The sequence below is a fragment of the Falco biarmicus genome, chromosome 7 (genome assembly GCF_023638135.1).
Source record: "Falco biarmicus isolate bFalBia1 chromosome 7, bFalBia1.pri, whole genome shotgun sequence".
Lineage (NCBI taxonomy): Eukaryota > Metazoa > Chordata > Aves > Falconiformes > Falconidae > Falco > Falco biarmicus.
This window is the reverse complement of record NC_079294.1, coordinates 56,509,542-56,533,368: the sequence shown is the minus strand read 5'-3', so window position 1 is coordinate 56,533,368 and position 23,827 is coordinate 56,509,542. Positions and strand designations below refer to the sequence as shown.

General features: G+C 53.0%; 1 protein-coding gene and 1 long non-coding RNA gene across 2 annotated transcripts; one reads left to right on the top strand and one right to left on the bottom strand.

The window, feature by feature from the left end:
• Nucleotides 1-23,827, bottom strand: ONECUT1 (one cut homeobox 1). The gene is made up of 2 exons (XM_056347173.1): nucleotides 22,370-23,827; nucleotides 1-7,992 (listed from the first exon to the last, which is right to left on the bottom strand). Exons 1-2 carry the CDS (start codon nucleotides 23,448-23,450, stop codon nucleotides 7,700-7,702), a joined length of 1,374 nt encoding a protein of 457 aa, XP_056203148.1. The 5' UTR covers nucleotides 23,451-23,827; the 3' UTR covers nucleotides 1-7,699.
• On the top strand, nucleotides 18,044-19,488 carry LOC130152913 (uncharacterized). The gene is made up of 2 exons (XR_008823143.1): nucleotides 18,044-18,815; nucleotides 18,972-19,488. It is a non-coding gene; the product is annotated as an uncharacterized LOC130152913 (long non-coding RNA).

Genomic DNA, 23,827 nt, shown 5'->3' with positions numbered 1-23,827 from the left:
TAAATTTAAAGTGCTGGAAAATCCAACCTTTTATTTACTACATTTTTGTGACTACATAAACGCCGAAACATTGTAACGCTGAAACATTGTAACACTGAAAAGCATGATGACATCATCACTTGCTTTTTTTTCTTTTTTTTTTCTTTTTCTTTTTTTTTTTTTTTTGCTTAGCAAACACAGCAGATGATATTGCACGGCATAAAGTGAGAACAGTAGCAAAGCTTAAAAAAAGTAACTGAAGGAAATCTTAACGCAGTACAGGAGATACTCATAACCAAACCAGAATAATGCCTAGCGCATCACACTTGTCCTCGCTACACACAAAAATACAGAAGAAGAAGCGCTTGACTAAGAGAGAGATTGAGGAAATATTAGCAATCAACCGTAATTAGGTACAATAATCACTTAGTCTGAAATGCAGATGCAACGCATAAACTACTACTGCTTCCTAATGGGCAAACTAAAAATGACAGCAAAGTTGTCTTTTATCGAAATCTTTGCTTTGTTTTCTTTTTGTGGTTTTTTTTTCTTTTTTTCTCTTTTTTTCTTTTTTTTTTTTTTTTTTTTGTCTTGTTTGGTTTTGTTTCATTGCTCTGGAAGAACTCCCTCTTGCTCTTGGAAGATTTCCTACCTCTACAGGTCCGGGAGCTGTGATTGTCTCTGGCACCCTCTCTGCGGCGGCGGATGGAACTAAGGTGGCGGTGGCAGGGGCGCGGGGCGCAGGGGGGCCGGGGGCCCAGGGACCCAGGGACCCAGGCTGCAGCTCGGCTGGGGCTGGGCTGCGGGCAGGGGGGATGAAGACAACTACCAAAGCAAGTAAAAGACAATGCTTGAACGTTTATTTTCATTTAATACTGTTGTTCGGTTCAGACTGCAAAACTAACGCGGTTCCACGGTGAGGATGCAATAAAAGCAGAACAGACCGTGAAAAATCAAACTACGGGAACAGGAAAAGAAACTGTGTCTTCCCAAGCACAGTTCTGTCCAGTGCTCGATGGCTTGTGCCGGATTTGGAGCCTAACACTTTGTCTCCCCCCTCCACGTGAAGTGTAACTCATTGCACAGCATTAGCTTATGTATTCAAAGCAGACACTTAGCCAACGCTTACTGACAGACCATTTAATGATCCTGCATTTCAGAGCGTCTTTATTGCCCCGTTTCAATACTTGAAGTATAAAAATGTATCTAGAAAGTGTAACTTTTGACCAAAAGCTCAAACCCTGCCCTTGTCCTTCCCTCCCTCAACCCCTCCACTATCCCCCCAAAGGAAAACAAGGTACATCTGGAGCTCAGCTACTGTGTGGGGAAAGGAAATATTTACAGCCATCACAAACCATGTCAGTACACAACATTTAGTTGAAACAGAGTCTATTCTTTATGCAAAATAAAATAGAGGTGAGTGGCATCCTATATTCTGTGCCATGATGCCATCATCAGCTTTGCAGAATTATCATTGTCATTACTCCTTTTTTTTTTTTTTTTTTTTTTTTTGCTTTTCAACTCAAAACTGCTTTTTCCTCCCTAGAGCTGGGGGGGGCCAGGGGCAGGCACAGTGCCTGGACCCCTCAGAGGGATGCTGCACAGGTCCCTTCCCCCTCACCCGCAGCCGGGGCACCGCACTGCTGCCGCGGTCCCTGAGCCTGGATGCGGCTGCAGCTCCCAGGGGACCCGGCTGCGCCCCGCAGACCCCGACCCCTCCGTGCCTGCGGACCCTGGCTGGAGAGCAGGTGACACGGCGGTGGCCCGCGGGTGGCCTCAGCCCTCGCCAGCTCTCAAGCTGGGCTCCCCCGCAGCACCCCATCACCCGCCGCCCCTCGGCCGCCCCCCCCGCGGGCCCTGGGGCGCTGGCCAAGGCCTTTCCGTGAGCAAGGTTTCCAAATTCAAGTTAGCTTTTCTCCCAAGGCTTACGCCCGCTACTTGCGCTACCCGTGCGAATGGCGAAGGAAAACAAAAACTCAGCAAAGTCTCTCACAAATGCCAGTGCTTTTCAACATTAAACGACTTTTAAATTCTTTGGATGTGTGGGTTTCACCCACAAAGCAACCTTTCTAGAAAAAGACAAATAAATTAAAGGAAAAACACACTATTAATGCCTTTCTGCTTTCTAAGTGACAAAAGTACTACCTTGAAACACTCATTTTGGCATGTACAAGTCGGGGGGAAGGGAGGCCCGGGGGGGTAACCTGGCAGTGTTTGTAACACGGGTGGAAGTGCATGCCAAGACAAGGCTGAAGATACACCCTGCAGTCAAGAGAAGCACTCTCCTTCAGTTCATCTCGGCATCAAGAATGAAAAGATTGTAACATAAAGCTTTGGCCATTTTTGAATCTACTATATACAATTTTTTTTTTTTTGTTAAACTACATAGTCATAAATTAAAGCAGTGATTAAATAAGCGTATACAAAATGTAATTAAATTAAAAGTCACAGCACATTATAGAGAAAAAATAGGAACCATTTATCACAGCAGAGAATATTTTTTTTTTACCCTGTGAAAAGAACATCGACTAGCGAACACAAAGCATCCTCGTTGAAACAAAAGAAATCAAAGCCATGTTTCCCTTTCTCGCATTCATTGCAAACAGCGATCTTCACCCACTTTGAAACATTCCCAGGAATAAGATCTTCCTTGAGTATAACAGAGAAGTTCTGCCAAAAAAAAAAAGGAAAAAAGAAGAAACCCAAACCCAAACCGAATGATATAAAAGGAATATACAAACAAAACAACCCCTACAAAATAAATAAGAATTATAAAGCTTTTTGTAAGTAACCTTAACAATTATCAAACTAGTAAGTTCTGCCTTATCACATAGACTCTCTATACAACATAACCCTAAAGATTTATTACTATGAGGTATTTGGAGGAATTGGTAAAAGCAATGCACGGCCTGTCTGGGCTGAGGGACTCAAGCTGCTTTGGGGGAAAGAAGAGGGAACCTTTGGTTTGTCAGCAAGAAAGTGGAAAAAAATATTTTCCTTTGGTATCAAAGAAAGTTTCATTGCATGGTTGCACGGCAAAAAGCACCACGGTGAAGAATTATTCCTTTTTTCATTAGTGGCCTTTCTAACAGGCTGAGGTATTCAAAGAGTATAAGGTGAGAGATAAAGAGGTCAACAGCGGTTTAACACTTTGGTTCAAGCAAGGCACTCGTCCTATGAGTTTACAAAGTTTGCAACATGTTTGCCTAGAGCTTTAGTATTATTATTATTATTATCCTTATCATCGTCAGTAGTAGCAGTTGTAGCAAGAGAAGTATTCGTAAGGTTAGTAGCGTTACCATTAAGAATGAAGACAAGGTTACACACTGAGTGAAGGTGAGGAAGGGGGATCGGGGGGACGGGGGTAAGAAGGAGGATGAGTTCCCTTTCCAGACTGAGGCCATGCATGAAAAATCTTTGGTATTCTTTGGTATCATCAATGTGATTAAAATCACCAATGGAAATCGAGTGAGGTAGCGTCTTTGGTTCACACTATAAATAGTAGATCTTTACACACTTTTTTTTTCTTTTTTTTTTCTTTTTTTTTTTTTTTTAACACGTGGAAGTAGCTATTCCTTACCTTTTGCTTCTTTGTCTTTAGCAAATAGTTACCAAATGTATTGTAAAGCTAACCACACCACAATAATAAACCAGGAGGCTAAGCAAAGTCTCAAAATTAGCCCCTGGGCCTTTGAATGCACCCAAACGCAGCGAGATAGAAAAGGGTAAGTGCTTTCTCTTTGTTTGCTAAATGCATAGTTTTCATCCTTATGTACAAAGGAGGAGGAGGAGGAGGAGAATAGGAGGAAGAGTAGTAGAAAGAAGGACCATTTTGCGGGGTAAAAATGTCTTGTTTACAACTCAGGTGAGGAGAGGTGTCCTAAGACTCTTTGGTATAAGCTCAGCGGTGTTTCCGAGCCCTCCGGGCAGCGGCAGCCCCCGCAGCAGCACCCGCCACCACCGCAGCCTTATCCTGAAATCCCTCTCAGGAGAAGAGCAGTGCCCGCGGGCAGCCCAGGGGCTGGTCCCGTGTCGGGGCACCCGGGCACCCCCGGCCACTTCAGCCACTTGGGAATTTGCTTCTGGCATGGGCTGGAGCAGGAGCAAATACTCAAGCGAAAGCCCTGTTGCTGGCTTGCTCGCTCTCGGTGGGTTTGCTTTACCTGAGTAAGGAGAGGAGGCTGAGGCCCCTGGAAAGCAATGAGGGGGCTAACGGAGCCGTACAGGTCGGTCTGAATTTTATTTTTTTTTTTTTAATTTTATTTTTTTTCCTGGAAAGCTAATAATGCCATTTACAATGGGGATGGATGCGGACAGTTCACCTCTTGGCCAGCCTCCCCTCGTGGGTCACTGCGGTCAGGTTTGGATGCAGCCTATGAGCCGAATGCGCGTTCCTAATGCCCTCTCGCCCGCAGAGCCACCTGCGACTGAAGCCCCGTCTCCTGATGCTGCCAAATGGTTTCAGGTTCTGCTCCCTCTCCTAACCCTTCCTGGCAGATTTTTAGGTCCTTCTGTTGAATTTGAAACTAATTTCTGTCTTGTCAGGAATGAAGTGAACCAAAAGACTAAGACTAACGTGCCAGAGGCAAGCTTTCCTGCGTGACGGGAGGCGCAGCACCCGCAGGACGCTGCCCTTCGAGGATGCCCTGCTGTGGAACGGCAAGGCTCTGAGCCAGGGAGCACTGGGTAACCTCTCCGTGCTTCAGGCGGTGCGGCCGGGCAGCCTGCTCAGAGGTAAAACAACTTGACAGGTAGAATGAGCAGTTCCATAGTTATTTGCTTCATGTTTCGAAAGGAATTAAAGAAAAGTGTGTTCTTTGCCTATTCAGAGTATGAGGTGCATATTGCTTATGGGAAGAGTGGTTTTGTTCCTAATGGCTTATTAAAAAAAAAAAAAGAAAGTCTATATATACTTAGAGAGACATGTAAAAAAAGCAAAACAATTAAAATCTAGAACTTGTGCATCAGTTTTAGTGTGTGTGGATATATGTGTGTGCGTGTATACATACATACACCCCATAACAATGCGTGTGTGTGTGTATATATACACAGACCTATTTGGGGGCTTGCATGTGTGTGTATCAGAGATCCTGAAATTGCATATTGGGTGCAAATTTAATGCTGGTATGAAAGTTCTCTTTGGTTTCAGCAAGTAGTCTCTAAAGACAATACAATGGAAATACTAAAAAATGCGGCAATGTACTTTGAATTTCCCTGCATTTTTAAATTCTCAAGTTTTAAATAAATAAGGCTTTCTTTTCTAAACTATAGGTACGTTACAAAGCAGTGTTATGCTGGAAAAAACTAAAATGTTAGTTATCACTGTCCTTTATTAACCTTACACTAACGAGACTGCATTCATAAGATATTTTATATGTGAGCTTATTAATGTTCCCATGTCAATTACGTCTCCGGGGGGATGGATCACTTTAAAAGAAAGCTTGCTAAAATTTAAGGTAAGCTAGAGACTCAAAAACCTCACAGATTACATTTTCATAGCCAATTGCTTTGTCAGTCTTGAAGTGGGTTTGACATACGGAAATGTGGAGAAATATTGAGTGCCAAAAATCTTGGGTTTATTTCACTTTATTTTAATAAAGAGATATTTTCAGCTGTATTCTGAACACTTACTGGAAATTAACTGTATACCCTGAACCTTGACTAGACCCTGTCCTCTTGGGAAATAACTGGTGCTACAAGTTGCTTCAATTTGGCATTGCTAGCATTCTGAGTGGGCTTCATCCCCAAACCCAGTATCTGCTATCGGTGATGGTGGTTAGATTCTAGTTTACCTTGAATTTTCCTTTCTCTCTCTTCTTTTTTTCTTTTTTTAAAAAAGGCTGTAAGTAAGATTACCTATTTCTAATCCTTGTATTGGGCCTATACCTGCATATTTAGTTACTTCGGAATTTAATATACCTAGCAGAATTACTACAGTCATTTGAAACACCGGTTAGAAATATAACAGGCACACGTATGGTTTTTAAAGCCTATTTTTGCCTTACACTAAAATTTAATATGCAGATGTTGCACGCTTTTCTTTTTATCAGAGTAGGAACGGGATGATTTTTCTTCTACGGGTCTGTTAGCAACAGAGCATTCAAAGCTTTTCCGCTACAAACTTTGAACTATTTCATGCATTATCCTGATTAATAGATGAGCAAGAAAGAATGCACAGGACAAAAGCTCAGCCTGCTACGCACAGATACGAAGCCACAAAATGTCAGGCTGTATCTCGGTGTCATGGGAATTTGGCTATTGACTTCAGAGGCACCAGGATTCAGCCTTCCAAAAGCAATGCCAGAGCTCCTCCCTCCAACGCTAACTGGTGTTGTACCGCTGTTTTCAATAGGAAAAGACCACAAGCCTTCAAAGCTGTTGCTACTCCTTTGCCTGGTAAAGTCAATAGGTAAAAAAAACCTGCTCACGAATGTCAATGAGTATTGATCAAACACTGAGCCCTGTGGTTTTACATTTTGCAATTCTTTTCCCTTTTGCATACAGAATGCCTCGGGTCTCCGGTTCGCAGGCTCGATGGCAGAGCTGAGCCATGCACATGGCAGCACACACCATGCCACCAGCACTGCTCAGTGGGTGGGCGGCAGTGCCAGCCTGGCACGATGCAACATGGCGATGTGCACGACTAAGGACCACGCTGCCTTACGCATGGCTCGAACGGCTCCTTGGTTTGCTCCCATTGAAGCCAGTGGCAAAAAGGCTGGCTGGCTTCAGTGGAAGTGGCATCCCATGATCAGTACCTGTGCTCCGACAGGGGCTGCGATCTTCTTAGATGACATTCTTTCTTGCCAATCACGGAAAGAAACAATAACGTGGTTTTACTAATTGCAAATAACAGTCTTGAATACAAGTTTTATGTGTTATACAGTTAGATTAGTTTATACCTATAACTCTACATAGTATTTTGTGTAAAAATAGCTTTGGAATATTAAAATCATTGCAATAAAATACCTGCAATATAATTATTAAATGTGTTCTTTGGTAGCTAGTCGATTTTTTTTTTTATGGATGGAATAGTTTTCCTTTCTTAAATCTGAACATTCCTTAACAAACAAAGAGAATGCACTGGTTTAGGTACCATTCAAAATTTCTTTGCCTAGTTTGAACTCGTTTCCAGGCGTTGCACTGGGTAAGTTCAAACCAAGAAACAGCAAAAATCACACTACCGTTCAAATGAATTCAGACGACTCCACGCTTTGTCAGTCATGCCATGGCACAACCCTCTCTGAAGACCAGCCCTGACTAAGTCCCTAACCACCGGTGTGTACACAGTATGGATACACGATACACCTTCATGGCAATTGCTGTGGAAGTGAAGAGCCATATCTGAAGAGATGTCTGTTCAATGACAAGAAATCACTATGCTCCAAACCACTAAACAGCCAAGTACGGTGAAGATGATAATGGGCAAAGGTGTAAGACCAGTGGTCTGTTTCTCTTCTCTTTGCATTCCGTTTCATTCCCTCCATTTCGCCTTCTTCTTCCTCTCCATTTTTTGCAAGTCGTCGTCCTACTAAAGTGTGTGTCTTAGAACAAAGTCATAATGCAGGTGAAATAAGTCTTTGGTTTCTTTGGACTTATAAATAACATTTTTTTCAAATAGTTCTAAGTATAAACCTGCTATCTTGAGGTCCTGGTCTGTCTTTATTTATTTATTTATTTTTAAAGCTTTTCCACCGAGGTTTAGTTCGTGGTTATTCCTTCATGCTTTGGTACAAGTGCTTGATGAAGAAGATGAGTTGCCTGAATTGGAGCTGCCCTCGTCTTGCCACTTATCCAGACTCCTCCTCCGTGCATTCATGAAAAAGTTGCTGACGGTGCTCAGCTCCAACCCGAGCTGCTGGGAAATGGTGATTTGTAATTCTTTGGATGGACGCTTATTTTCCTTGAATATTGCATGTAGAGTTCGACGCTGGACATCCGTGAAGACCAACCGAGGCTTTTTGGGTGTGTTCCCTCTATCCTTCCCGTGCTCCTGTTCTTTCCTCTTGCACGCTGCAAGAAAAGGGAGGATGGTTAGAGAGGGCAGGCAGAGGACCGCAGGGGCACATGGTACAGGGCAAACTGGGGGGAAAGGACCATTCATGTCAGCTTCTGCATTTGGAGAGGATGCGTGACATTTAATTTTCTCACTTATTATAAACTATAACAAATATAAGGAATAGAAGTTAAGGAATACCTTTGTTGTTGCCTGTTAAAACTCATCCAATGCTACTACCGAGAGCTTACGTTGTAATAACACCCATTAGTGCTGGGAATTTAACTATGCAATATTCCTATAAGGTAGAGTGGAAATTCATTGAGCAATAGAGTTGATCTTGGCCACCTTTTTCACCTTCATTATTTGTTGTCAACACATTTTTGTAGCTTTTATTGGCCAAGAAATAAGGAACTGGGAGAAACCAGGATGCTACTACAGTCTTACAGGCCAGATGATTATGTATTCTGAACAAAACAAACCATGTGACATTAAGAACAATGGTGCAGTAAATAAATATTCCTTATAGAATTTCATCTTGTTTTACCTCTCATCCCTTCTGTCCCTTTCTGGCTTTTATTTTGCTCTACGTTATTAAAGGGTGCTTGCAATTAGAAATCTGCCTTGCAGATCGCCTGCCAGGCAGGATCCAACCGGGATGGGAGGGTGGCTCCCAGATCCCCCCACCAGCCTTTGACTGTCTGCCAGCTCATCTTGTTAGCATTTCCCTAGGATAAAGGTTTCCTTTGGAGGAGAGATTGCTCTGTCTTGCTTTCAAAAGAGTCTGAAGTTGTCTGTTTCCCCTTTTTTCTCTAACAATGTCCTTTAATGCTGCTTTAGAGATGTATTTCTGAAGGTAATGTGGATGTTCTGTCTCTGTGCCTGTCTAGTCCTGATTTCTCTGGAGATCAGTGCTGATTATATGAAGAATTTTGTGCAGTGTCTCCACCTATTTGGCGGTTCTTGGAATGAAAGCAGCAGATTACTTCACCAGAGGTCCTTCCTACATCTTTTATTGCAACCGAGAGCCAGCCTTGGCATAATTGCTCGAGGGAGGTCTAAAAATAGTCATCCACCTTTTGTACTTAAGAGAAACAGCAACCACATGGATCAGACAGAAAGATCCAGGAGATGCAAAGGCACCTTCTTCTGGCCCAGGCAGGCAGGGACGAGACGCCAGCGTCTCAGCCCCCTCTGAGGTGAAGCTTTTGAAGAGCTCCTAATAATATATATTCCAGCTACACGTTCTTTCATAAGCAGTGACACATCAATCAAATGGTCTGGGATGCCAAACCCGTATCTTCCACGGTTATTTTTATCTGAAAACCTTTGAAGAGTGCTTTGAAGTTACATCCTGACCTCTAAAACACTGTGAAGCTTCTGGGCTGAAAAACAGGTTTTCTCATGCAAGCGAGCCCCCACTGAAGTTGAGCTGCTGAACTCACTGTGGGGAACAGTGTCTGCCGGAATAATTCTGCATCCCCATTGGAAGTTAAAGTCAATAACTCCAGGCTTGAAAATACTTTTGCAAGAATAGTCTGTTATTTACCGACAAATATTAGGAATGCAGAGCAAAAAAGGCACCACCAGCATCTCAGTCCTTTATAAACATCTCACCATTTGATGATCAGAAGTTGCTGTGAAAGCAGCCGCAGAAGTTCAGCTCTGCGACCGCTTCACGTTCTGACGCTGCCCCTGCTAATGGGCTCATGCAGGAAAAGAGACCATCCAAATGCCGGTGCTGTTTGCTGTGCCTAACACTTCATTTCTGGCCATGCTGCTTTACATCTTCCTTTTTCAAAGACTACACAAATCTTTTACCTAGATTCTCTGCCCAGATCATTGTTTGTCACAAAATCTTAACTATGCAAATAATGTGAGCTGAGCCAGCACCGTACAGCGCTTCAGCAGGAATTGTCATGGCACAAATGAGGTCACAGCAGTAGATACACAGCTAGGTCAATCAGTGGTGCAAACCTCTGGGTTTCAATCATAAACTAGTACACGAGTTCTCTGAAATCACAGAGAATAAAGAAACCCCCAACCACCTATTGTGAAGCTAACTCGCTTAACACATTGTCTTCCTGAGCTTGTGCTCATCTCCTGAAATGTAATGTGCCTGAATAATTATTTCCTTAGAATGTCTCAACAGTTACACCTTGTTCCTCAACTTCAGTTGTATCAGAGACCTCATAATTACCGCTAGTAACATCATGGGGGTAAGAGACAAAAGTGCGTATTGCTGGGCAGAAAAAAAAAATCCTATCCAGTCTGTGATACAAATAAGCCAACTTTAGTGTTTTGCCCATAAAGCTTCAGTTCAGTCAAGCCCATCAGAAAGCGAGTGGTGAGGTTCCCATGGTGCTCCCTGGAGAAGCTGGGAGCCATCCCTTCCTCCCGCTGGCCAGCACAGACTTCATTTTTTAACATTTTAACATTTTTAACAAAGTATCATGCAGGGATGCTGGTCTCCTGAGGCTTGGTCCACACCAGGTGGGAGCCGGTGAAGATACGCTCTAGGTCAGCTTTCAGAATGAGACGGTTCTTGTCCTCACATCCAAGCTGGATGGAGTTCTGCTGCTCCCAACTAAGGACTAGGGATGTGTTGGCTGAGAGTGAGGCACTGACTCAGTTGCAGTTTGGGACCTTATTCGAGACACAAAGACCCACCGGCAACAGGTCCGGTCCCTGCCAGACCATGGCTCAGCACCAACAGGTGAAACCGAGGCAGCCCAGCCCGGTCTGGATGCTGGGTCCTCCCATGCCACCGGTGCTAGCTGAGCTGCACACCAGCAGAGCCTTTTTCCACCTCAGGGAGACTGGGAATGCCTTCAAAAAACCAGATCATTTTCAGGCAACATGAAAGCTGTTTCCTTTTCAGCTCTACCCCTGTTAGCATTTGCCAGAGGTAGGTTGAGGGCAAAAATTTTCCAATATGCTTAATTGCTCAAAGAGCCCTTGCAGACAGCACTGCCGACCTGGGGCTGTGAGCAGCAAGGGTGAACACCACCTCTCATCTTCTGCCTTGTCCAGACCCAGGAATATTAATAGCACTTAAAAATAAATAATGGTGATAATGAAAAACCGTAATAGGGTTTCCTTACGATCGTTTTTCCTGCACTGGAGCCAATCAATTTTAATAATAAATTGTAGCTTCCAGCTTGCCAGAGAACAAATGTACACCACGGGAGAAAATCTGCTCCAATGTGAGAGTCTACCCAGAGCAGGCACGGCGGCTGGCCAGCTCGCACTGCGGGGGCTGGCAAACGGGGGCCACCGGGGCCAGTGCCAGCACCCTGTGCTCAGCCCAGGACACGCTCCCACCGGGCAGCTAGGTCTGCCTGGGCCAGCTTCTCCTCTACTGCCGGCCAGGGTGGCCACTGCAGCGGAGGCTCCAGAGGCACCGACAAAAACCCTTTTCTGGGCAGACACCAGAGCCTGTCTTCAAAACTGTTTATCCCACACCTTCACCTGGATTTTATTTTACGCAGCAGAAGATAATAGAAGTAATTTGCACTGATGTCCTTCATGTGCCCCTGCCTGTGAGCGCTGTGAGAGGACCCTCTCCTGCAGCACAGAAGCTGGATCTGGGTGCTTTGCGGGGTGCTGTGCTCCCCCGAGGCTGCCCTGGCTCCCCGCCGTGACAGCTGTGCGCCTGCTCTCTGGGCTGCCCCGGCTGAGACATGCCCCTTGTGATGCCTTTTGAGAAAGCCTTAAGAAAGTCTAGTTAAGAAAAAAGCCAAGCAGAGGATGAAGAAAGAGTCGCTTTGACTCTGGCAACACATGTGCAGATATGACAATGTAATATTATCAGTGCCACAAGGAGCCATATAAATCCACTGCTGAACTCTGGCCTCTTCCAGTCACTTCCATCTTCCTCTGCCCTGAGCAACAGATATCTTTGACACTTGCAATCCTCCTGATACAGTCCATCAATCTATTTTTGTCTCCCTTTGTTCCTTCTCAGTTGCCCGAGGGATTTGGCTAAGGTAACTTGCCAAACCTTGTAAGCTCTGTGTATCTCATGGAGGCCCGGCTGACTGTGCGCGGTATCAAACGGGCTCTCATGGCTGCAGCTCCACCATCTGCCACCCCCTCCTGCAGCACCCAGCTGGCCTGGCTCCGTGCGGCACAGTGGGATCGGTCCTGCTCTGCCAGAGGTGTGAGCAGGATCACGTCCCCTATGAAAACGCACTAATTGCATCTTTAGGTTGATAGCGAAGAGGGTGTTTTGCCCACCTGTGATGTGAACTACACCGTTCTGTCAGTCTAAAAGTCAAGATTACAGTAAGCCCAGGTGTTAACCCTGACGCTTGATCTAGTCTTTCATCCCTAGACTGTGGATTTCTTTTAAAAATCTAAGGAAAAAGCCCTGATTACCATAAATTGATTTTCAGGAGCGCTTGGTGCGTACATATGTGCCTAGCTGTATCTGGCCAACATGAATTTTCCTTTCTGAAAACCAGAAGCAAAGAACAAAACCGGCAATACTCTCCATCAACCTGCTCTCTGCTGGTTTGGTTTGGGGACACACACCCCAAAGAGGCTAAGGCAGCGGCCACGTGTTCCGACGTGTCACACTGCTCACCAGCTGCCAGCAGCAGCTCCTGTGGCTCCCGGACAGGCACACGCGATGGGCAGAACCGGGGTTTTGTCTGTACAAGGTGGCTGGAAAGGGAGCAGGGACCCTGGGTGGCAGCAGGGGAGCACCCTGCCCAAGCGCCCTGCACCAGCATGGCATTGCAGCTCCCCTGGGAAGGGAAGCGGACAATCCCACCGGTGCCGTGGCACGAGCCTGCTCGCCCCAAGGAGGAGGAAGGTGATGCGCACAGTGGGTGCCCACCTACGGGCAGCCCTTTTCCCCTCTGCCTGTACCTACAGGGGGTCCAGACCAGCAGCGGAGAGATGCACCCATGATAACCTCCCCAGCCCTGTGGAATGCCGAGCCTGGTTGACATGAAGAGGAGACAGTGTGCTGGCCACCAGCGATGTGGTACAGGGCCTCTCACCCTGAAGTGACAGGTCACATTTCCAGCTCTGGCCCAGGTCACTGCTGACCACAAGCCATTATTACTTGATGGCCATCGAATGCCCTGTACAAGATGAGGTGGTGGTCTTGGTTCAGCTCCCCATGAACCAGTTCACACCACGCTAATTTCTGTCACATTTGATATATTATTTGACAGCAATTGGTGCCGTGCCTGGAAGGTTGAGCTGGACGCTACAGACAGAACAATCTGTAGGAACCCGTTTTGTAGCCGAAATGTTCATTCTGGGGAGCAAGGAGGATTGGGGATCTCTCACACCTGTGGGCTCGGCTCTGTCTTGCCTGAGGAGGCACTTTCTGGTGGCTACACATCAGAAGGTAAAATCAGCACTGAGCTCTGGGCTGCTCAGCACCACCCTCACCGGACTGGTCTTGTTTTGAGGACCGTCTCACCCTTACCATTCATGAGCATTATATTTGCTTCTGACAGGTAGGAGAAAAAGCAACGCTTTATGCTTCTTTCAAAGACTCCAGTGCGAGGTTCCCAGAAAGCAACGAAGAGTTTACAAGCCAACAGCTTCATTGCTCTGGGTTCAGAGCAGTCACCCTTCCCACAAGTGGGAAGACCCCACAAAATAATTGATGCAGCCCAGCTTAAAGAAGTGCTGACAACAGTCCTGCATTTCTGCGTGTGTCGTAGGAGAGGAGAAGTATTTCAGACTGACTTGAGAGAGTTCTCAAAAGTTTTGTGATTATCATCTTTTCCCCCTCCTCTTGCAAAGCCTAGTCATTTAGCTATCCCAATTTCATGTGTACGGGACATGTCTTAGAGACATAAAAAACCTTCTTGGAATTCTCTCCTTATGTGTATTTGCTCATCTCTATTGTGCCAGGTCTATAAAGGCTGGGCCTGAACTGTGCCCACTAAGACCCTGGGAATGTCTTTCTAAAGTATCTGCTTCTAGTTTCGAAACATCGCAAGATACCCAACAACGTTTTTCAGAGAGTAAAAACTCTTTGCTGGTACGAGCTCTCCTGGAGAATATTCCTCTGAAGGAGGCTCTGCCTTTGGGTGGAAAAGGCTGCAGGATTTCCATAGGAGGTTGAAACTGCATAAGGACTTTGGCCGTCAGAGATAGCCCTAATCTTGCTGGCTACAACAGCTCGGTGGAAGCAAGTAGCCAAAAGTTTATGGTAAATTCAAGGTGATGATAATATATAATAAAGAGTGATAAACTCCATCCTTATCATGTGAATAACACCTCTGGAGTGTGCAGAGAGACACACAGATGGCAGATCTTCTTTCCTAATTATCAAAAACTTTGTATTTGGGGGAACATGAGAAGAAGATAAAGGGCCTATTAGACACATACCTGAGGGCAGACTTCACCATGAGAACTCAAAGCGAGTGGATCTGTTTGGCCTGGATGAGTAACCACAGCTCCTGTGTGCCATTCACTACGACAGGTCACCATTTGGTGGTCCCCTGGGCTGCCCCATCCTGCTTGTCACTGCCCCAGGGCCTTCACAGGTGCCTGGGAGACAGGATCACTAGCAAGGTGCTGTGTGAGACAAAGCCGCTGCACATCGGGGCAGCTCGTGGCTGTGTGCTGCCACCGTAGCAGGTAGCAGATAGCATTGATGCTGCAAAGAGCATTCCCCAAAGCACCAGCCTGCTGTAGGATAAGGCCATTCCCATGGCAGTGATGAAAGCCTGCATGTTTGTTGGTTGCTCCCCAAAACTTTCCCCTTTCAACTGAAGACAGTATGTGCTATTCCAAAATGTCTGCTCCCATGCTAAATTATTTCTCATTACTCCTGGCACCATTCAGCATTTTGCACTTGTCTCTCTAGCAATTTGTATTTACACTTCTTTAGAGTGCAGGTGTAGCCATCTACTCCGAGGTCAGTTGTTTTGTATCTTATTTCTCTGCCATCGAGCCCAGGCAACAGTTTTGTTATTTCATACCATGAAAAGAGGTAAAAACACGTCCCTGTATGGGAGGCTCACAGGCCGACAGCAGCCTGGCAGCACACGGATCCCAGCTGAGACTGAATGGTAAACATCTCGCTCCTGCGCAATGTAATAAAATGAACGACCTTCATTTGCTGCCCCTGGAATAATTAAGTGAATGTGACTGCGGAGCACTGACTCAACACTTTGGGATTCTGGGGTTTACACAAACTTGTGGTGTTGATGGATCTGTGACCACTTGAGTGAGCTGACATCACCACTACAGAATATGGCACTAAGTGGATCAGTCCGGGGAAAGCACCCGATTTTCCTGCGATATCATTTCAAGTAAATGTTAAATTTCTTTAGCTGGGTCTTTAGTTAACCATATTACTGTGACAAATATTTCTTTGTCTAGCATAAGTAATTAGAATTTAATCACTTAAACTGCATCTTAATTACCCCAAATGAATTGGAAGGACATTTAATAGCAAAGATTAAATTGCCTTAATGAACGATTCTTGAGACTACATCAATATTTTAATCGTGTTTGTTCTTCTCGCCCCCCCCCCCCCCGCCTCAGCTGCACAGGCAGCCCCCGGCCCCTGGGTGGCGCCCGCTGCTCGCCGCTGCACAGCGGGGGGCGCGCACCGCACCGCACAGCGCCACACTGCACCGCACCGCACCACACAGCGCCGCACCGCACAGCGCCGCACTGCACCGCGCCGCACCGCACCCCACAGCGCCGCACCGCACTGCACCCCACAGCACCGCACCGCACAGCGCCGCACTGCACCGCACCGCACCCCACAGCGCCGCACCGCACCGCGCCGCACGGCCCAGCCGGGGAGCACCGGCCGCCTCGCACCGCTCCGCCAAGAAACACCGCCCGCTCCGCACTGCCCGGCTGGGCAGCGCTGTCCGCTCCGCTCCGCACCGCACCGCTCCGCGCTGCCCCCGGGAGCACCGGCCGCCTCACCCGCGCGCTCCTGCGCGGGTGCGCAGCGCACAGGCTGCTGCGGAGCTGCACGGGGTCCGCACGGGGCTGCGGCAGAGCCTCGCTGAGCGGCGCGGCGGGGGTGAAGCCCCCGGGGCGGGTTCCGACGCGCTCGGATGAGCCCCGGGTGTTGCGCCCCGTTCTGCTGCCCCAGCCCCGGGCTCCGCTGCAGCCGCCGAGGATGGAGCCTCTGAGCGGTGAAGTGACGCGACCCATCCAAAACCCTCCCCGGGGCGCTCAGGGACCCGGCCAGCTCCTTTCCCAAGGCCCTACCTGCCCATTCCCGCTTTCCCCGCTCCGGTTGCTGAGCCCGCAGCCAATTCCGACACCACAATCGGAACAGCAAGCCGTGTCTCAAGTGACGATGAACGCGGCGCCGATGACATCAAGAAGTCCCTCCGTGCTGGGGGCGTTACGGCAGCGGCGCAGCAGCCCGCTCCTGCGCGGGGAGCGCTGCGCACCCGCGGGAATCCCGCCCGCACCTCTGACCGACGCACCTAGAGCAAGGCAGGCAGCAATGCAGGCGGCATCGCTGCGCCTTAACACCCCCAACCTCAGAGCGGGTTGACTGCAGCGGCTTCTGCGCGGAGGTCGCTGAGGAAGACGCCCCCGTGTCATCCGATTTAGTACTTGCAGCTAATTGAAGCAGCAGCATTGCTAATGGTCCGCCAGAAAGGGCTTGCACACACCAGCGCCGAGGTTACACCATCCGCAGCAGCTCTGGCACACCTGCGGAACAGCAATCCATTGCGTTTTAATTGCCATTTGGGCTGTACGTAAAATGTTACCACGGAGATTTCCTATCGCCCTGCAATGGGGAAAAAATCAAAACTACTGTTGAGCTAATAAATTGTTCCTATAAATTACTCCTTCAGCATCATAAAACTGACTTCCTCTTAAGCAAAATGGCTCAAGCAAGCGGCGTTTCCGAAGAAAGCCAGTAAGCACTGGTCGCTTCCCTGTCAGTATACGATTAATCCAGATAGATTTATGTTTGAAATGCGAATCAACATTTATCGATTTGATCGTGGAAGTACACGACAGGATGCCACGCTAAGTCCCCGCTCGGTCCTGGGGGAAAACTCCCCTCGATGCCTGCAGCCTTCAGGTTAAAACCACCAGCGCTTCAGCAGCGGTTCCTGCGCTTGGGAGTCACCTCGGGTCTCCCTCCAAACGAACCCGCCCCCTGTGCGGGGGTCACGGGGATCCTTCTGCTGCACCGGGGACGGGGGAAGGCTGCCCGAGCCAAGCACGAGCGGCGGAGCCTTGCCGGTGCGTGCAAGCACAGCCACCGATGCGTTCCCGGCCTGTGCGTTCCCAGTTAATTTTGTCCCGACCTTCCCGGCTGCCTGACGGGCGGGTGGCAGCGCCCGGGCTCCCGCCGGCGGCACCTGCGGTGGGCTCAGCCTCGGCACCCCGCCGCTCCCCTCCCTCCCGGGGCACCATCCTCCCCCCCGGGGCAGGGTCACGCACAGTTACAGTGCTGGGGGGTCGTTTCCCCTCCGGCCACGCACCCGCACGAAGGAATCCAGCCCCGGGGCGCGCTGCCCGGCTCAGCCGCTCCCGCTCCCGCTGCTGCCCCCGCGGGCAGCCCGAGCACGCAGCCCGGGGGGGGCAGAGCCCGGCCCGCCCCGCAGCGGCGCAGCCCGACCCGTGATCGATGCGGCGTAGCTGCCCGTCGGGGCCGGCAGCCGTGGGGCGACTCGGCAAAGCCCTGCGGCTGCGCTCCGGGCCGCCTCGGCCCCGCAACGGGAGGGCTGGCTTCGTCCCGGCCCGCCGCGGGGCTCGCCCGGGAGTGGGGCCGTACCTTCAGTGAGGCTGTACCGGGAGCGGGGCTCGCCCGGGAGTGGGGACGCACGGGGAGTGGGGCCGTGCCGGGAGCGGGGCCGGGAGCAGGGCCGTTCCGGCGGGAGCTGTCCGCGGTGCTGACGCCGGGCACAGCGCCCGCGCTCGGCCCGAGGAAGCGCCGTGCAGCGGGCGGAGACGCGCGGGCAGCGGCGCAGGGCAGCGGCGCAGCGCACCCCGCCAGGCGCAGCCCGGCCCGCAGCGCTCGCCGGAGCCGCCGCCTCCAGGCCCGGGGCAGCCGCCGCCGCTGCCCGGTGCGGGCAGGAGGCTCCGGCCGGCGGGGCCGGCTCCCGCCCAGCGGCGGTCAGTAGATGGCGCAGAGCCCCTGGGAACGGAGGGAGGCACGTGGCGAGGGCTGCGGCCGGCTCGGTGGCCCTGGCCGGTCGGGGCGGGCAGACGGTCCGGGTCATGCCGGCATCGCGCCCACAGCCCGGCCGTGCGGGCCCTCGGGGCGACCCGGTCGGTGCTCGCGGTCGGGAGCGGCCCCGCTTTCAGGCTACTTCATCCACATGGCAGCGAGGGGGGGAGCGGGGCACGGTCCCCCGGCGCCTCCCTACCACGCGGCGGGTAATTAAAACAAACAAACAAACAAACAAACGAAGGAACAGAGAAGAGGCACGGGCCGAGCAGCGCTCAGCCGGCGGGGCTTCGCGGGGCGGGGCGCGGGGCCGGCCCGGCGCAGAGGAAGGCGGCTGGCCGTCGCCCGGCCCCGCTCCGCCTCCCCCCCCGGGCAAACATTAACGAAGGGTAAACGCGGCTGTGTGCGAGGGGCTGTAAATCAATCCCGCCGCAAGGACGCGGCCGGCAAACAAGCGCGGCTCCCAGCGCCGGGGGCGGGCTGGGGGCCGCCCTCCCGCCTCACCGGGCCGGGGCACCTTGCGGAGGGGCCGCTGCCACCGCCCACGGTGCGCGGAGCCGGGCCCGGGCGGCCCGCGGGGCGGGGAGGGGCAGGCCCTTGCCTCGGGCCCGCGCCGTGCTCGGGATGGCGGCGGTGAAGCCCCCGGTCGATGCCCTCCGCCTCCCTGATGCAAATGCTTTTACGCAGAGTCCCCGCCGGGTAAATATTAAACAGGCCCTAATGAGGCAACCGCGGCCGGGGCGGCGGCGACCTTCCCCGGGAGGGCTGGGGCGGCCGGTGGGGCGCGGGCGGCGCGCGTTACATTTCACATCTAACGCGGAAAGCGCTCCGATGGCTGCATCGATTTCTTTACAGTTAACCTGGCGAGAATTCCTCGCCGGCTTCCCAAGCTTCCAGCTTATCCAGGATTCACGTTGGGAGGCAGGGAGCGAGAAAAAGAGGAGGGGAGAAAAAGACATGCATCTATGGAAAACAGCAGCGGGGCGCGGGCAGGCGCCGAGCAGCTGCGGAGGAACAGGCCGGGCCGCCCCCCACTCCCCGAGCCCCACCGGCGATCGCGGCTCCCCCGCGCCCCGGGGCGGGCTGGGGCAGCGGTGCGCGGTCGGGGAGGCCTCGGCAGCCCGCACACCCCCAGCCCCTTCCCGGAACCTTCCGCTGCCGCGTTTCTCCCTCGGGCGCTCCCCGCCGGGCCGGCGCACACGGCTCCAAGCAGGTCTTTTTTTCCAAGCAGGTCATTTTTCCCTGAACGAGTGGGGTTTCGCCTTCCTTATCCCCTCCTGTCAGTGTGTCCCCGTGTGTCCCCCCCCAAGAATATAACCCGAAATAAATTCCCCCTGCAGTCCCAGCAGGCTGCAAAGGGCTGTACATTTTCTTTACATCGTATTGTTTCGGTACCCCTTCGCTGCCCTTCCGAATGTCAGGAAGGCAGGGGGAGGGAAGGAAGACTAACTAACGGAGAAACGGCCAAATAGATAAATATTCAGCGCCAGAGGGGGAGAGAGAGGGGGGCAGACAAAGGAAAAGAGAACAGAGAGGAGAAAGAAGGTGGGATGAATAAGATGGAGGCTGGAAGAGGTCAGCTTTGCAATTAGCAGTTCTGCTTACATTTCAAGAGACAGCCCAGGAAGTGTCAAGACCTCAATCCTGCTTCCATGTAACTACCAATTTTTCCTCTATTTGTCGGAGCTTCTGTAATCTGGGAGGTAGGAATCCCCCAGGGGCGGCTGGAAGGGGCAAATACTCGAGATAAAGTGCTGGGCGAGACCGCGAGGCCTAAAATAAGCAGGCTCCATCCCCCTCACCACCTCCTGGACATCAGAAAGGGAAGAGGCGAAGGCGGCGAGGGCTCCGCTCCGGGTATTTATCTACCTGATAATTTTCTAAACGCCCGGGAGCCAGTTATAATTTGGATGTGAAATTTAATTTGCGTCGGCTGGAGTAATTTATGATATTTTGAATTGATGTTCATACATCAATATCAATCGGGGCAGATTTTTACCACTTAGCGAGATCATCACACATTTAAAACCTGCACAAAATAAAATCGATACTTGATGCATTTACCGCAGATTGCCTGCAGCGCCGGCCGGGCAGCGCGGAGGGGCGCGCAGCGCGGCGCTGCCTGCGCGGGGCGGGGCGGGGGGCGCCGCGGGCCGCCCCCATTGGCTGGGACGCGGCGCTATGCAAATGACCACGTGCTGCGGGGCCGCCGGCGCCCAGGCGGGGCAGCGCCGGCCGAGGCCTCCCAGCCCCCGGCAGAGCGGGGAGCGCCCCGCGGAACCTGGCGCCGCCTCGGCTCCAGGGGCTGCGGAACGCTGGGCCACGGCCGTCCCTCCCCGACACCCACGGTCGCCCACTGCCTCCCCGGGCCGCGCGCCCCGTTTTGCCCCGGGGAGCCAGTTTCTGTAAGGTGCCGGCTTTCAGGTTGTATCGGAAAGGGAAGGCGGAATAATGAGGCTTTGTCTCCCTAACGGGATTACCGGGAGCCGGTTATGCGAGGGCAGCGCTGCGGCGGCCGGAGGGAAGGGGCGGTTTGGGGGCAGAAGCGAACAATAGGCCTCTCCGGGCCCGGCAGCTGGGCAGAGCCCGGCCGGCCGCCGGCGGAGCTGCCGCCTCCCTCCTGCCCGGCCCCGCAGCCGGGGCTGGCAGAGCTCCCCGGCCGGCAGCGCCACTGAGGGAATGCCAACAGACTCCGAAGCGAGGGGTTGTTTCCAGTATCGATCTATGCAAATGAGCGGAGATTCAGGTCGACCGAATTGTCGTAAAAATACGCTCCAAATCGAAACAAGTTCTCCTTAGCAATCGTTACGGGGATATTGGAAACACAAACTCCATCCTCCACTCCCGGGTAGCACCAGCAAGACGAGAGCTTTCTCCTGGCGGGGTAGTTGTTGAGGAAGGGAAGGAGGAAAGGGCATTTTCTGAGTGCCCAGACCTTTGAAACGGACTCCGCAGGAGTGGAAGCCAAGAGCGCAACGTCGTCCCAGCGGCGTGCACCGCAGGGCCGGCCGGAGAGGGAGGGAGACCCCGCCACGGGCCCTTCCTACCGCCGCATCGGCTCCAGAAGCGAGGAGGGTGGCGGAGAACAGGCGAGGAGCAGGGCGGCGGCGGCGCCGGAGCCCCGCACGGTCGGGAAGCCGTTCCCGCTTCCCCCCGTCGTGGTAGTCGAAAGCGCAGAACCATTTGTGCGTTTGCGAGCGGAAAGATTTGGCCCTTCCCGGTTTTTTGTCTGTGAAACGGCTCAGTGACCCCGGCTCCAACTCGGATTGACTGTCTTGCGTTCTCCAGGGACAAATTAATGGAGACCTATCACTTAATTAACAAACCCTCACTCGCGCGTATTAAACCCGGGCTCTGCGCTGGCAGCGCAGGCTGGCGGGCTCGGGGCGGCCGGGCACCAGGCGGGACGGCGGCCCCCGCAGACAATGCGGGAGCCGCGCTGGGAGCACACCGAGCCGGTGAACGCTGAGGGGTGCTGAGGCGCTGGAGCAGCGCGGAGCCGCGACACAGGCTGCCTGTCTCATGCAGAGGCATCCACACGAAATTCTAACTCCACGGCCTAATGATAATTACAACCAGTAAAAAAAAAAAAACCAAAACCCTAACCTAACTGTTCAGCCAACAGCGCTTCTCAGCCACCAGTCGCACGCCGGGCCCGCACCGTGTGTGGGGAACCCCCGCCCCAGCATTCGACCCCGGCCCGAGCAAGGGACACGGAGCGACGCCGGCCCGCAGCCCCGCCGGAGACTGCGACCGGAGCCCGCCGCCGCCCCGGGGCCGCCGCCCCCCGCACAAAGCAGGCGCACCGAATCCCCTCGGCGGAGCGCTGCCGCGGCTCCGCCGCACCCCTCCGCGGGCCGTACCGGGCCCGGCCGCTCAGACGGCCGCCGGTGAACGCGCTGCCGGCCGGCCGGCGCGGGTGTCGGCGGCGCTCCGTTACCGGCACGCCGGGCGCCGACCCGCCGTAGACGGGCGAGGCTGGCGGGCGCGCCCCGCCCGGGCGCACGGGGAGAGCCGGGCCGCCGCAGTGCGCAGCCCGAGCCCCGGCTCGGCTTTGTCTGGAAGCCGGGAGCGCGGCGCGCAGGAGCCGGCCGGGGCCAGGGGCGCGGAGCCTGGAGGGGGAGCGGGCAGAGAGGAGAAACGGAGCGGCGGAGGGGGGGACCGGGGCTGCTCGGCGGGGGCAGGCGGGGAGCGGGGCGGCCTGCCCAGGCCCGGGGCCCCGGCGTGCCCCGACCGCTCCGCAGCGGGCTCACCTGCCAGCCGCAGAGCAGACATCCGCTGAAACTCCGGCTCCTGGAGCCACTTCCACATCCTGCGGAAGGTCTCCCGGCCGGATTTGAGCTTGCTCCAAGGCTTGGGGTTCCTCAGCAGGTCTGAGAGGGTCCCTTGGGAGCGGCACAGCACCCTCTGGGCGAAGATAGCCTGGGGGATGCTGTACCGCTTGAGCTCGGTGGTGATCCTCTGAGCTACTTCTTTGGTATTGATTTCTTCCATTTGCCCTGAATTACTTCCACTGTTGACCTGCGAACCAGTTACAGAAGGGTTTTGCTCCCTGGCAGAGCCCAGGATCTGCCCGTGGCTCTGGGCGTTCAAGTGGGCATGGGGGTGGTGTGGGATCCCGTTGATAGGCACCATGCCAGCGGAGGTGGGGGTGAGGTGTTGGTCGCCATGCCTGGCTAACATGGCAGGGTGGTGGGCTTCAAATCCGTTTGGGGTGAGCATTTTCTCGGCGGGCATGGTGGCACTGGGGTGAGCGTAGTGGGGCAGCCCTTGCTGGGAGTTGTGGATGCTCCCCAGGCCCGATCCAGACAACGGAGAGAGGCTTTGCCCCATGCCGGTAACATCCTTATGGTAGGGGGTGTAGAGATTGTTCATAGACGCCAGACCCCTCTCGTCCCGCATGAGCGTGAAGCTGCCGCTCACGTTGCCCGGTATCCGCTGGTGGGGGTGGTGGTGGTGGTGATGGTGGTGGTGGTGGTGAGGGAACTTGTCCGAGACCGTCGAGATGGGAGGTAGAGGCTGCAGAGGGGTTAACGTGGTGTAGGTGCTGCTCATGCTCATGCCGGGGGGTGTCTCGCAGGCCATGGTCATGGTGGGGTGCAGGGGGCCCGTCAGCGCGTGGTCGGGCGGCCGGTGGTGGTGGTGGTAGTCGCCGCCGTCGAGGATGGACGCCATGCCCATGGAGCGCGGGTGGGCCGGCAGGTGGCTGCCGCGGTGGGCCACCGCGCTCCGGTGGTGGGGGCTGCCGCTCATCAGGTCAGCGGCGGCGGGCACCGGCTCATGGCTCACCCCGTGCAGATCGCCGATGTTCTCCATCGCCAGCTGCGCGTTCATCGTCGGCCGTGCGGGCGGCTGGACCGCACATCTATCTGGTGGGCGGCGGGGCGTCCCGGAGCTCTTCGCGGCGGCCGCGGGCCGGTTCTTCCCGCGGGCCGGCAGCGGCGGGCGGGCGCTGTGGGCTGGTGGCGGTGCTGCTGCTGCCGGGCTGGTGGCTGTTCCTTTTTTTTTTTTCCCTTTTTTTTTTGTAATTTATTTATTTGGGTTTTTTTCCTGTTGTTGGATGACGCCGTCGGTGGGTTTAGGGCCCCCGCTCCCTCAGGCCAGGCTCCGCAGCCGCGGCGGGTGTCTGGCCGCGTCCCTCGCCATCTCTAGCCATGGCTCTCACTGCGCTCCGCCGTTTGGACACCGCTCCGCTGCTGCAGCGGCGCGGC

Coding starts and splice junctions, on each gene's coding strand:
- ONECUT1 (XM_056347173.1), bottom strand. CDS start 23,450: ATGAACGCGCAGCTGGCGATGGAGAACATCGGCGATCTGCACGGGGTG. Junction 7,993..22,369: donor GTCTGCTCTGCGGCTGGCAG/GTGAGCCCGCTG, acceptor CTTTTCTTGCAG/CGTGCAAGAGGAAAGAACAG.